General features: G+C 38.6%; 1 protein-coding gene across 4 annotated transcripts in view; it reads right to left on the bottom strand.

Moving 5' to 3' along the window:
- Positions 1-666: 666 nt before the first annotated feature.
- macf1a (microtubule actin crosslinking factor 1a) overlaps positions 667-14,950 on the bottom strand; it is an 826,555-nt gene continuing 812,271 nt past the window's right edge. For all 4 annotated transcript variants that reach the window (XM_039739817.1, XM_039739818.1, XM_039739819.1 and 1 more), the window contains one exon: positions 667-1,099. In XM_039739817.1, the coding sequence (XP_039595751.1) occupies positions 819-1,099 (281 nt within the window). In that variant the 3' untranslated portion in view covers positions 667-818. The remainder of the gene's footprint in view (positions 1,100-14,950) is intronic.

Raw genomic sequence — 14,950 nt, 5'->3', positions numbered from 1 at the left:
ACAAGATAATCGAAAGTCTCAACATAAGGTAAAGAATAAGTTTCAGTGCTTATAAATATTGTTAAATAACAAAAAGAAAAACTTGGCGCTAGGAACACAAGGCCACATTGTCATAGCAGACATTTTCACTTCTTGGTTGAAGTGTGAAGAGTTTCATATCTAAGAGTGCTCAACTCAGACTGTTAGCCTCAATGACTTTTATCAAGGTAAAAGTACTTTAATATCAAAATCCAACAGACATAATTATAAATACATACATACATTATATATATATATATATATATATATATATATATATATATATATATATATATATATATATATATATATATATATATATATATATATGCCATTTGTACATGTATTTTCAAATAAAATAATGTAGGAAATTCATCCATGTCATTCATATACATTTCTCTGAATCAACCTTTTTTCTTTTAATAATTCATAAACTTTTTACCTCCTTGATAATGGTGCTAGGAAATGACAATGATACCTTAACTCCATAATAGTTCAAAGTAGTCTTATCACATCAATATTGACAAAAAAAAAAAAAACAAAAAAAAAACATACTGTTACAAATGTTGCAACACTATTACCAAAAGCACATATCTGACAACTCTGCTGCCAGTTATTCAGTAGACACTGTAAGAACCCTCTCCCCCCTTTTTAACCAAAAAAAAAAAAAAAAAAAGCTAAAATGGGAGTGGTGCTAGTTTGCCTTCCTTAGCTTGGTCCTCTTGCTTACTTGCTCTTGCTTGCTTCAACCTAGCCTGGCTTGCTGTTAAAATACAGTGACAACACATTGGGTTTTATGGCTATCTCTTGTTGCCAGAAGTTTTAGGGCTTGCTGTGGCAGAGGACGATGATGATGAAGAAGCAGTCTTCTTGGTAATGGTTGGGATTTTGGAGAGGTTCTTCATTCCCTTACGTGGAACTCCAGATGTGCTTGTCTCAGAGATATCAGAGCAGGCAGACTGAGTTTCCAAAAGGTCAAAATCTGAGGCATCACTTCCTCTTCGACTGCTTGCTCTACTCCCAGCCTGGCTACCACCTCGACTTGTTGGGTGGCTAGTAGAAGATGGGGTTCTCTTGGATTCTGCAAGAGAAGAATGATAATGTAGCAACTGAATGAAAGCATTTTTTTAATTAATAAAACCTGTTTGTAAAATCAGACCTTCAAAAGGTTACTGTGACTACTTATTTTCATTTGGACAGTATAACTGCATATTTGAATAAAATAGCTGCATTATTCTTTGTCTACTGCCCTTTTCACTTAATTCACAGATGTTTCAATGATGGCTAGAGTAATTCTTTAAAACATACTGATTTTGTATAATGTTACACTAGAAATATGCAATTAACTTTAAACAGAATACAATAAACTCACCTGATTTGCAAAACATACAATGAAAGTCGATTTGTTCTTAACTCAATTTTACTTTTTGTATGGATTGCAATAAAATTAATAAAACTTCAAAAAAAAAAAAAAAAAAGAAATACTTGCAACATATTGCATGTTTATATTGGGGGGGGGTGGTTGTCTTACTTTATAGGTGTAGGCATTTTGTTTCTAGTTTTTTATTGTAATCTTTAAACATTAACTAATGTGTTTCATTAAAGTCCTTCCAATTTACTGCTTTTTCAAAGATACTGACTGGTTTCTAAAAACCTTAAAATCACTTTGCGTCAGGTTTTTATTTGCCCTCTACAGTGATCCCTCGCTATATCACGCTTCGACTTTTGCCGCTTCACTCCATCGCGGATTTTAAATGTAAGCATATCTAAATATATATCACGGATTTTTCGCTGGTTTGCGGATTTCTGCGGACAATGGGTCTTTTAATTTATGGTACATGCTTCCTCAGTTTGTTTGCCCAGTTGATTTCATACAAAGGACGATATTGGCGGATGGCTGAGAAGCTACCCAATCAGAGCACGTATTACATATTACATAAAACTCCTCAATGATATACGATATGATTCCCGTACGGTGCTTCGCACACTTAAAAGCTCTAGCAGCACATATTGATTTTTGATTGTTTGCTTTTCTCTGCCTCTCTCTCTCTGACATTCTCTGGTCCTGACGGAGCGGGTGTGAGCAGAGGGGCTGTTTGCCTAGAGGATACGGACGCTCCTCTCAAAAATGCTGAAAGAGATAAAATCATTGAACACAAAAATATAATGTACACTTTTAGAGACTACTATAAATCCCTATATACTACTAAGTTTAAAGAAGACAATATACAATCTAATGCATTTCTGGATACATTACAGATACCACAAATTGACGCTTTTAGTGTGGAGGAACTCGATAAACCTCTGTCATTATCAGAATTACTGGATGCTATAAAGTCACTCCAAGGTGGAAAAGCAGCAGGCCCTGACGGCTACCCTGCAGAGTTTTACAAGAAATTCTCCGCTCAGCTAGCTCCCCTCCTATTAGCAACATTTACAGAAGCCAGAGATAACCAATCTCTTCCACAAACCTTTCGCCAAGCACTAATCACTGTCTTCCCAAAACAAAATAAGGACTTATTACAATGTGCATCATACAGACCAATTTCACTTCTGAATAACGACGTTAAAATACTCTCTAAAATCATAGCTAGAAGGATGGAGAAAGTGCTCCCCTCAGTAATATCACAAGACCAAACTGGATTTATTAGGGGCCGACACTTATCTTCAAATCTTCGACGCCTGTTTAATGTAATATACTCACCAACTAAATCAAACACCCCAGAAATATTATTATCATTGGATGCAGAAAAAGCATTCGACATGATTGAATGGAAATACCTTTTTATTATTTTGGAGAAGTTTGGGTTTGGCCCGAACATTTGTGCATGGATTAAATTACTGTATACTAACCCAGAAGCTTCAGTTTGCATCAATAACATTTGCTCAGACTACTTTAAACTAGAACGTGGCACAAGACAAGGATGCCCTTTGTCACCACTGCTGTTTGCAATTGCCATTGAACCACTGGCAATACATTGTCGAAATACTGATCAGATAAAGGGGATTAGCAGAGAAGGACTGGAACAGAAAATCTCATTATATGCAGATGACATGGTACTGTATATATCGGACCCAGAAAATTCTGTGCCTGCAGTCTTAGCAGCACTCACAGAATTTCAAAAGCTCTCTGGTCTCAGAATTAATCTGAATAAAAGTGTACTCTTTCCGGTGAATTCGCAAGCATATAATATTAGATTAGACACCCTTCCTTTTATCATTGCAGAACAGTTTAAATACCTCGGGGTAAACATCACAAGTAAACATAAAGCTCTTTATCAACAAAATTTATCGTCTGCATGGAAAAATTAAACAAGACTTGCATAGATGGTCAACCCTTCATCTCACACTAGCTGGAAGAATTAACACTGTTAAGATGAATATTCTTCCTAAGCTCCTTTTTTTATTTCAAAACATACCAATATACATTAATAAATCATTCTTTAAGCAATTAGATTCAACAATAAACTCATTTATTTGGAATTCTTAACATCCACGCATCAAAAGAGCGACCCTACAAAGACAAAAGGCAGAAGGCGGCATGGGTCTACCTAACTTCCAGTTTTATTACTGGGCGGCAAATATACAGTCGATAAGAACCTGGACACAAAAAGAAGAACATACACAGGCATGGACCGCAATAGAAGTAAAATCCTGCAGTACTTCTTTGTATTCCTTGCTTTGTGCTCCAATAAACACACGTTATCGGCAATACACTAATAACCCAATTGTGCTCCACTCACTTAGAATCTGGAACCAATGTAGAAAGCATTTTAAGACGGAGAAGCTTCTTTCTGTGGCACCCCTGCAAAAGAACCACCTCTTTCAACCCTCACAAACATATGCAGTTTTTAATATCTGGAAAAAATTTGGAATTAACTTGCTTAGAGATCTTTATATAGACAACGTCTTTGAATCCTATGAACAATTACATTCCAAATTTAACATTCCAGCTACAAATTTTGCACCCTCATCCACGCTGGAAAGATTATTGCTCAATTTCAAGGAGTTAGACTCCATCTCTGCAATATATAAAATCCTTTTACAATCCCTCCCTTTCAAAGATCCAAGAGTACACTGGGAAAAAGATCTCTCAATTAATATATCAGAAAAGGAGTGGAAAGTAGCAATGCAGAGAATTCACTCGAGCTCCATATGCTCAAAGCATACAATTATACAACTTAAAATTATATATCGAGCACATCTGTCTCGACTAAAACTCTCCAAGCTGTTAATGGGTTAGGAGGGATTGTGACACCAAGGCTGTCTGAAAGGCACTTAAGAATTTTTGCCCAAAATGATGTTAATTTGGTGCAGGCCCAAAACATGTGACCCAGTGAGGCTGGGACTTGATTGCAGCGTTCGCACATTGGATCTTGCCCTGGAAACATTTTGGAGAGTTTCAGGCGAGACAGATGTGCTTGATATATAATTTTGAGATTGAATAATTGTATGCTTTGTGCATATGTAGCTCGAGTGAATTCTCTGCATTGCTATTTTCCACTCTTTTTCTGATATATTGATTAAGAGATCTTTTTCCCAGTGTCCTCTTGGATCTTTGAAAGGGAGTAACTGTAAAATAATATTATATATTGCAGAGATGGCGTCTAAGTCCTTGAAATTGAGCAATATTTTTTCCAGCATGGACGTGGGTGCAAGATGAGGAAAATCGGGCAGATTCTGTTTAACAAAGTTCCTAATTTGAAGATAGTGAAAGAAATGTGTAGCTGGAAAGTTAAATTTGGAATGTAATTGTTCATAGTATGCAAAGATGTTGTCTATATAAAGATCTCTAAGCAAGTGAATCCCAAATTTTTTCCAGATATTAAAAACTGCATATGTTTGCAACGGTTGAAAGAGGTGGTTCTCTTGCAGAAGTGCCACAGATAAAAGCTTCTCCATCTTAAAATGCTTTCTACATTGGTTCCATATTCTGAGTGAGTGAAGCACAATTGGGTTATCAGTATATTGCCGATAACTTGCATTTATTGGGGCACAAAGCAGGGAATATAGAGAAGTACTGCAGAATTTTACTTCTATTCCGGACCAGGCCTGTGCAAGTTCATCTATTTGTGTCTAGGTTTTTATCGCTTCGATGTTTGCTGCCCAGTAATAAAACTGGAAGTTAGGTAGAGCCATGCCACCTTCTGCCTTTTGTCTTTGTAGGGTCGCTCTTTGGACACGTGGAAAGTTTTGAGTTCCAAATAAATGATGTTATTGTTGAATCTAATTGCTTAAAAAATGATTTATTGATGTATATTGGAATGTTTTGAAATAAAAAAAGCTTAGGAAGAATATTCATCTTAACAATGTTAATTCTTCCAGTTAGAGGGAGATGAAGGGTTGACCATCTATGCAAGTCTTGCTTAATTTTTTTCCATGCAGACGGCAACATTTTGTTCATAAAGAGCTTTATGTTTACTTGTGATGTTTACCCCTAGGTATTTAAACTGTTCTGCAATGATAAAAGGTAGGGTGTCTAATCTATTATACAGGTATGCTTGAGAATTCACTGGAAATAGTACACTTTTATTCAGATTAATTTTGAGACCATAGATGTTTTCAAATTCTGTAAGTGCTGTTAAGACTGCAGGCAAAGAATTTTGTGGGTCTGATACAGTATATACAGTACCATATCATCTACATATAGAGAAATTTTCTGTTCCCGTCCTCCTCTGATAATCCCCTTTATCTGATCAGCATTTCGACAGTGAACCGCCAGTGGTTCAATGGCGACTGCAAATAGCAGTGGTGACAAGGGGAATCCTTGTCTGGTACCACGTTATAGTTTAAAGTAGTCTGAACAAATATTGTTAATACAAACTGAAGCTTCTGGATTGGTATACAGTAGTTTTGATCCATACACAAATGTTCAGGCCAAACCCAAATTTCTCTAACCTGGTGAAAAGATATTTCCATTCAATCATGTCAAATGCTTTTTCTGCATCCAATGATAATAGTATTTCTGGGGTTTTTGACTTTGTTGGTGAGTATATTACATTAAAACAGGCGTCGAAGATTGGAAGATAAGTGTCGACCCTTGATAAATCCAGTTTGATCTTGTGATATTACCGAAGGCAGCACTTTCTCCATCCTTCTAGTTATGATTTTTGAGATTATCTTAACGTCATTATTCAGAAGTGAAATTGGTCTGTATGATGCACATTGTAATAAGTCCTTATTTTGTTTAGGAAAGACGGTGATTAATGCTTAGCGAAAAGTTTGAGGTAGAATTTGATTGTCTCTAGCTTCTGTAAATGTTGCTAATAGGAGGGGAGCTAGGCGAATGGATAATTTCTTATAAAATTCTGCAGGGTAGCTATCAGGGCCTGCTGCTTTCCCACACTGAAGTGACTTTATAGCATCTAGTAATTCTGATTGCGCCAGAAGTTTATCCAGTTCCTCCGCACTGAAAGTATCTATTTGTGGTATCTGTAATGTATCCAGAAATGTATTAGATTGTGTGTTGTCTTTTTTAAACTCAGAGGAAAATAAGGATTTATAGTAGTCTCTAAATGTGTGCATTATATTTTAATGGTCAATGATTTCGTCTCCATTCGTGTTAGTGATTAGTGGGATTGCGTTGTGAACTTCTTGCTTGTGGATTTGTTGAGCTAAAAGCTTATGAGCTTCCTCTCTGTGTTCACAGTAATGATGTCTGAATTTATAAATTAGTTGTTCAGTTCCTTTAGTTGTCAAGAGGTTGAGTTCTGAATGCAGAGCCTGCCCTTTTCTTTGTAGAGCCTCGCTTGGAAGCCTGGCATGTTCTTCATCTATTCTAGTAATTTTGCTTTTTAGCTCTGATACTTTCTTGGTTTCTAATTTATTTCTGTGGGAGAGATATGATATAATCTGTCATCTTAAGAAGGCCTTTACAGTTTCCCAGAGTATTCCTGCAGAAACCTCTGAGGATGTATTTGTCTCTAGGAAGAAACTGATTTTTTGCATATAAATTCTGTATAATTCTCGTCTGCTAATAGAAGCGGGTTAAGATGCCATCTGCGAGGTGAGTGTGTGAGGCATAGTGACTTTAGCTCCAAGATCAGAGGTGCATGGTTGGAAATAACAATAGCATCGTACTTGCAAGATTTAATTGTAGGTAAGAAATTATTACAGTAATCCCTCCTCGATCACGGGGGTTGCGTTCCAGGCGCCCCCGCGATAGGTGAAAATCCGCAAAGTAGAAACCATATGTTTGTATGGTTGTTTTAATATATTTAAGCTCTTAAAAACTCTCCCACACTGTTTATAAATATTCCCTGCACAGTTATACATACATAAACCCTTTACATTCTCTTACATATTAGGTAGGATTCATTGAAATTAAGTATGTAAACACACTGTTTATATACAGTAAAACCTAAATATTATTTTAAAGATATCGAATGTCTTCGATATCACATGTTACAGCCATTACGATAGACAGGCCACCAGAAATAAATACGTACAATGCAAGAAAAATTGTATACAGTAAATGTGTGTACAGAGACACTAAACGCTTGTAGAAGTAGAAAATTAATTATATTTACTCACCAACAATGACACGATGACTTGCCCGATAACGATGAGTTTAGTTTTATTGCACAACAAAGGAGAGCGTTACAGCTGTTCTAAAGAAGCCTCTTCAGGCGACTGTGTAGCACTGCCATTGTTCTTTTAACCGGCAGTCTTCAATCCAAATCCCTAAAGCAGATTCCATCCAGACTACTGCCTTATTACATCCACTTACAACTCATTTTGCACCCTGGTTAAAAGGACACTGCGGCCGTAGATCTTATTTTCCTTTCTTACTTTTTAAATAAAAAGAATCGTAGCCTCATTGATGCCGAAATGGCGTCCTAGAGCGGTGTAGCTTTTCCCTTCCTTCAACATATCCAAAACGTTTACCTTTTTGGCAATCATTAACATCTTCCGTTGGCACTTGGGCACGGCCCCTGAAGCAGTAGCAGGAGCAGATCGTTTTGGAGCCATAATGAAGGGCTTGACTACACACAAAGATAAACACAAAAGAGCACAAAAGTTAACTCTTTACACAGCGAAACACGTCGATGCTGAATGAGCGAGATGACACTTCCTGGTTAACGCCGCAGAATCGAATTCAGCGCTCCGTCGCTGAGCCATTCAGCACACATGAAGTTAAGTGCGTGCTCTGAATGGTTAGCTTTTCAGCGATCCACCAATAGCGTCCCTTGTATGAAATTAACCGGGCAAAACAACTGAGGAAGCATGTACAGGAAGTAAAAAGACCCATTGTCCACAGAACCCGCGAAGCAGCGGAAAATCCGCATTATATATTTAGATATGCTTACATATAAAATCCGCGATAGAGTGAAGCCACGAAAGTCGAAGCGCGACTTACTGTATCTAGAAAGAAATAATCAATTCTTGAGTAGCAATGATGTACTGGTGAGTAGAAAGAATATGTTCTTGAGTTTGGGTTTAGAAACCTTCAGGGGTCTGATAAGTTGTGGTCAGTTATAAACTTTGTAATTATCTTTGCAATGTTAGATGTCGTCCCCCCTATGATAGAAGTCCTATCTAAGATTGGATTTAAAACACAATTAAAGTCCCTAGCCATTATAATTTTATGAGTGTTCACAATGGGAATGGATGCAAATAAATTTTGTATTAATTCCCTATCATCGACATTAGGTGCATAAACCTTTATCAAAATCATTTTGCCCATGACCATCACATATCTCTCTTCAGGATCTGATACTACATCTGATGTACAAATGAGACTGTTCTATGTATGAGAATTCCCACACCTCTAGTTTTCTTTGTAAAGCTAGAATTGAACATTTGGCCAGTCCAGTCCTTTTGCAGCCAGAACGGATCCTTGCTTAGTAAGTGGGTCTCCTGTAAAAATACCATTTTAGCGTTTACACCTGTTAGGTGAGAGAATACTTTCTTTCTCTTTAATTAGTGATTCAGGCCTTTAGCATTCCAGCTCACAAAGTTAACTGTCCCAATCATGGAGACATTGATTCTGAATTTTTGATGTTTTATAGTCTTAATTGGAAGTGAGACAGCTTAAACCTTAATTTCCTATTTCCACAAGAGTTATTACCATTTAGCAGCTGTTGAGGGTTAGAAATCAGGGTAAGTACGAATATGGCTATTTTCAAGTATAATCTCTTGTTTGTGTCTGAGAAGTGCTATTACATTAAGCTTAAATTGTAACCTCTCGAAGTGGACAATTAAAGACCTAGGTTTAGAGGTATTTGATCCACATAAACGATAAGCTGCCACTATCTCGTTATCTGATTTAAAGTCCTTTCCAATTATTTTTGAGAACAGTTCAGCTACGAATTTCACTGGGTTTGGACTTTCACGATTCTCAGGTAGACCTTCGATTCTAATATTATTCCTTCTGAATCCATCTTCCAGAGCCACAAGTCTGCCTCCGAGTTTTTTTGCATTCGGAATTTGCAGCTGTACCTTTTCCATCAGCGTTAGATGCCAAATGTTCCGCTGTTTCAATTTGAGCCGTGAATGTCTGCTTAACGTCTCCCAGCTGATCGGCAAGTTCTCTTAGTTTAGTCACATTTTCCTGAATGTGTTTCTCAACATATCTTTAAAGACTGCACCAAAATGATTATATATAAGTTTTTCCAAGTCTTTATATTCCTGCCGCATATCTTGCAGCTCTAGCTGCAGCTTCTCGTTTGTCTTGAGCAAGGCATTTATTTCTTTCTTCGTATTTTTCTGAATGTCTTTCTTGAGCTCACACGTGGCCGTGGGCAATGTTGCTATCATTTTATTCAGTTCAGACAAATCGTTTCGGCTTTCTTGCTCCAAAGGTGAAGTGGCACCTCCCGCTACAGTCGAAGCTTCCGGCTCGCGAGGAGTAGATGAGTGCGCGGACTGCAAGGCCATCTCTAGTTTCAAGTGGTCTTATGGAATCAGTGAGCTATCGTGACCTGCATCAGGTCAAGCCTTGGATGCTGTGATCTCTTCCAAAATACACTGTTTTGTACTCTGGCATTTTGTTAGATTTTGTGAATATGTTTTAGAAATTTGAAAAGTCTAAGGCCAGATACTTCAGTCATCGCACACTAGGAAGGTTTTTTTTCACACAGAAAAACACAGACATATGGAGGATGTTACAAAGTGGTGTAGTGGACAGTAGGAGTTTAGGGACCTTCAAAACTAGACAATGTTATTTTGGAAGAATAAAATGGTCAAGACTGGTGCACTTTGTTGGGCTGAATGGCCTGTTCTCATCTAGATTGCTCTAATGTTTTAATGTTCTTTGTAAATTCAACTTGTTTATCAGAAGCTATTTTAGCTACCATGTTTAGTTTTTAACAAAGTTTTAAAATAAGCTAAACTAATTTCTAAAACCGGGATGATTCTTATTTTCCTGTCAAGCAGTTGCACAATTATGCAGTTATAAAAGAGATGTGTACATGACAGCATGGGTGTATAGTGTGTATGCACATGCACACACATACATTTACATATACTGTATATATTTCTTCCAATGACAAGTCTCTCTGCACCATCCATACAACATCAACAACTCATACCACGTTAACTGGAATGGCCAGTGACAAGTCCACCTCTGACCATCACTGTCCATTACTGATGGCCAAGTAAGGAGACAACTGAGAAAGCTACACAAAGGAAAAGCTGCGGGACAAGATGGAGTTATTCCTTAAGTTCTTACGGTCTGTGCTAACCAACTCTGCGGCAATCCTCTATCACCTGTTCAGTCTGTCCCTATATGGCTTCAGAAAGTGCCACTGCTGTGGAAAACATCCTGCAATGTCACTGTTCCACAGAAGGCAGGTGCCTCTTCATCTAATGGCTATTAACGAGTAGCACTTACCTCTCACATCAAGAAGACCTTTGAAAGACTGATCCTGGACTATATGAATCTTTTTGTGGTTGACTACCTGGACCCACGGTAGTTTGCTTATTTGGACAAAGATTGGAATGGAGGATGCAATTATCTATCAGCTCCACAAGGCTTATTTTCACCTGGACATAGCTGGCAACATTGTAAGAATTATGTATTTTTGGTTGCGGACATCCCTGTTAAGGGGTAAACTCACGAGATATGCAGGTATATGAGCCAATGGTGTCCTGGATAATGGACTCTCTGTCAGGCAGACTGCAGTTTGTGAGAGTCAAGGACTGTATTTCTGATACAGATGAGGACAAAACTGGAGGACCACAAGGAACTGTCCTGTCTCCTTTTCTCTTCACTCTGTACTCTTCCAACTACAAATATAACACCAGGCCATGTCACTTGCAGAAGTTCTAAGATGATTCTGCACTTATAGGGTGTATAATAAAGGGGATGAGACAGAGGATAGGAGTCAGGTGGAAAAGTTTATTTCTTCATTCAAAGAGAATTGTCTGCATCTTAATATCAGCAAAACCGAAGAACGGGTTAGTGACTTTTGCCACGTTAAAAAGCTTTTACAGTATGTCTGTTCACAGTTCAAGGGGTGGTTGTAGAGGTGGTCCCATTCCTACAAGTACTTGGGGGTCCACATTAATGACAGGTTGGACTGGTTTTGGAACAAAGTGGAACTATATAAGAAAGGGCAGAGCAGGCTCTTTTTCCTTAGGAGACTGTGTTCCTTTAATGTGAGAAGTGACATCCTTCACATCTTCCATAACTCAGTGATGGCCCATGTGATTTTTCTATGCCTGTGATGTTCTGGGCTGGTAACATCACTTCAAGAGAGGCCAATGAAACAACAGCCTAATTGAAAGGACAAGCTCAATTATAGGACACACTCTGGACTCCCTGGAGGTCGTAGTGAAGGGAAGAATTAAAACAAAACTAAGTGCCATTATGAATAATGCTGCACATACTCTCTCTGACACAGCCAAGAATTTACTTAGCTTAAGTCTGGCATGTGATCAGACAAATGTATATGTGTATATGTATCTATTTATATGTTCATTTATTGCTTCGCTCGCGAAGCCCCATGTTTGGTTTTCCAGATACACACTTTTAAGACTTTTTTTTCTTTGAATTGTTGCTGTTTCATTAGTCCATCCATCCTCTTCCGCTTATCCGGGGTCGGGTCGTGGGGGCAGCAGCTTAAGCAGAGAGGCCCAGATTTCCCTCTCCCCGGCCACTTCTTCCAGCTCTTCCAGGAGAATCCCAAGGCATTCCCAGGCCAGCCGGGAGACATAGTCCCTCCAGAGTGTCCTGGGTCTTCCCCGGGGCCTCCTCCCGGTTGGACGTGCCCGGAACACCTCACCAGGGAGGTGTCCAGGAGGCATCCTGATTAGATGCCCGAGCCACCTCATCTGACTCCTGTCGATGCGGACCTCTCCTTGAATCATCACCTTATCGTGGTGGAGGGGGTTTGCATGTCCCAATGATCCTAGGAGCTATGTTGTCCGGGGCTTTATGCCCCTGGTAGGGCCACCCAAGGCAAACTGGTCCTAGGTGAGGGATGAGACAAAGTGCGGTTCAACAAACCTCCAATGATGAAAGAAAACTTTGGACAACGTTTTCCTTTGCCCGGACGCGGGTCACTGGGGCCCCCCTCTGGAGCCAGGCCTGGAGGTGGGGCTCGATGGCGAGCGCCTGGTGGCCGGGCCTGCACCCATGGGGCTCGGCCGGGCACAGCCCGAAGAGGTAACGTGGGTCCTCCTCCCTATGGGCGGGGCCAAGGAGGTTGGGTGCAGTGTGAGTTGGGTGGTGGCCGAAGGCGGGGACCTTGGCGGTCTGATCCTTGGCTACAGAAACTGGCTATTTCATTAGTTTCACTTTCATATCAGAACTTCTGTAAAAACAATATTTGGAATCTTTCGTGTCCCAATGTGCTGAATCTTTCAAATGAGGTCAGTGAGACATGTGTTTAATGACTTTGTACCATAATTCAGGATAGGTTTCTCTGTTTGGAATTTCAGCACAGATAAAACGATCTACATCATCAGCAGTTACTATTTTTTTTTTGCAAAGTGACCAATAAATGCATGTGAGGTAAACCACGTTTTTGAAATTCTCTTGACTTAAACTTCAAAGCCTTACAATATTTACATACTTCTAACATATCACCTATGTCCATATATTCAATCTCTATTCGCCTTTTCGTTATTTCTCTAAATAATAATTTCTCTTTTTTTGCGCTAATGCAATGTTTACTTTCTTTGTTTTGATACTTTCATTTATTTTGCTTTCATATTCTGTATCTTGTTCTGCATGTGTTTCGCGCCTACGTTTTTTTTTTTAGTCTTTTGAATTCCAGTTTTCATTATCTCTAACCTGTTCTGCATGTGTTTGGCCCCCTTGTTTTTAACCTCTGTATGATGTTTTACTTTGTTTTCCACTCTGTCTTTTATTTCTGACCTCGCTTTGTCCTGCTTTTTTTCCCAATGACACCTAGTCCGTGGTGACTATTTTCCCTTTTTCGATTAATAATTTCCGTGTTTGCGCTACTGCGATCTTTAATTTCTTTTTTTTTTTCTTATACTTTCTGATTTTCCTACTTTCATATTCTTTAACTTTCTCCACATGAGCCTTTCGAATTCCACTGCTTTTATAATCTCTAACCTGCTCTGCATGTGTATAGCACCAATGTTTGTGAACGTCTTTAATAAGTTCTACTTTGTCTTTTACTCTGTCTTTTAATTCTGAGCCCGACTGGACATGCTTTTTTTTAGTTCAACTTGTTCTGGGCTGATGATTACTTTCCTTATTTTCTGAATTTGCACCTAGATTATTCCTTTTCTTTTTTGCATTTTTTTCTCTCCTATACTTTTGAGTCTCTTTTCTCCACACTGCTCTTTCTTCTTTACTTAGTCATCAACATTTTATCTATAACGCATTGTACTTATACACTTTATATGCGCTGAGAGCCCTGGACCTGTGTGTGCTCAAAGCCTTACGTGAGTGTTTTGCTGCCCATGGTCTTATTTGATATTGGTTGTAAGTAGGGCGTGTCTTGCTAGAATCTCATGTTCTACGTCCCTGGAAGATGGTCCTGGGTCAATCTCTTGGCACAAAGTCTCATGCTTAAGGTCCCCGCGAGATGCTCTGTGGCCAATTTCTTTCATCTCGAGGGTCTTTTAAGTGTCTTCCATGATCTTAACGTGAAGATCATGTCTCGTCTCCCATCTTTCTCTAACAGGATTTTTTTTATAATAAAGAGATGAGCTTCTGTAAAAAGCAAATTTTCAAATAGTATACAAAAGAACACATTAGTAAGTGAGAAAGACTGGTTAAATTACTGTTTTGTGAAGGCGATGGCTCTGGGAAAGAAACTGAATAAAGGTGTCTATTAGTTATGAACCTAAAGCATTTAAGCCTTGTGTGCCTACTGGGTATGTGGGACCCATTTTCAATGCTTGACATAAAACATTATGTTTTTATTATTTTAAAAACCCCAAAACACTGTGGGTGTACCAGACCCAGGAATACCATCTGAGTAACAAAAAACAAATTCTACACAAAGTATTCCCCCTTTCTGGAAAAAAAAAAAGAAAAAAAAAAAAAGGTTAAAAGAGAAGAGTTTTTGGAACAAGAGATGACTTGGGTGAGGTGAGTCAATGGTGATCCTTTTGACATGGTAATTGACACTAGATCAGTGTTTCCCAAGCTGTGAGTCGTTACCAATCTCAGACTAAAAGTCAGTGTCGCAGAGGGTGGCACTGCTGCTTCACTGATACAGTGCTTTGAGTTTGTATACCCACTTACAGCCTGTATGAATTTTGTACATTTCCCCAGGGTCTGCATCCTCCTGCATGCCATAAACATGCAGGTCAGGTTCAATGACAAGTATTAATTGGCCCTGTCTTAATGCAAATGTGTACATGGGTAGGCCCATGCCCTCCACAACCCAAAACTGGATTAAGTGCATTTGGTAATGAATGCATGAATTCTGATATACTATTTATCTTGTGTTGGAGCTGCAGTTTGAGATGCAGAATTAACATTTTTTCACTGCATTTTATTAAT

Source organism: Polypterus senegalus, chromosome 17 (assembly GCF_016835505.1).
Source record: "Polypterus senegalus isolate Bchr_013 chromosome 17, ASM1683550v1, whole genome shotgun sequence".
Taxonomy (NCBI): domain Eukaryota; kingdom Metazoa; phylum Chordata; class Cladistia; order Polypteriformes; family Polypteridae; genus Polypterus; species Polypterus senegalus.
Note: the sequence above shows the minus strand (reverse complement) of the source record. Positions and strands in the feature narration are given on the sequence as shown.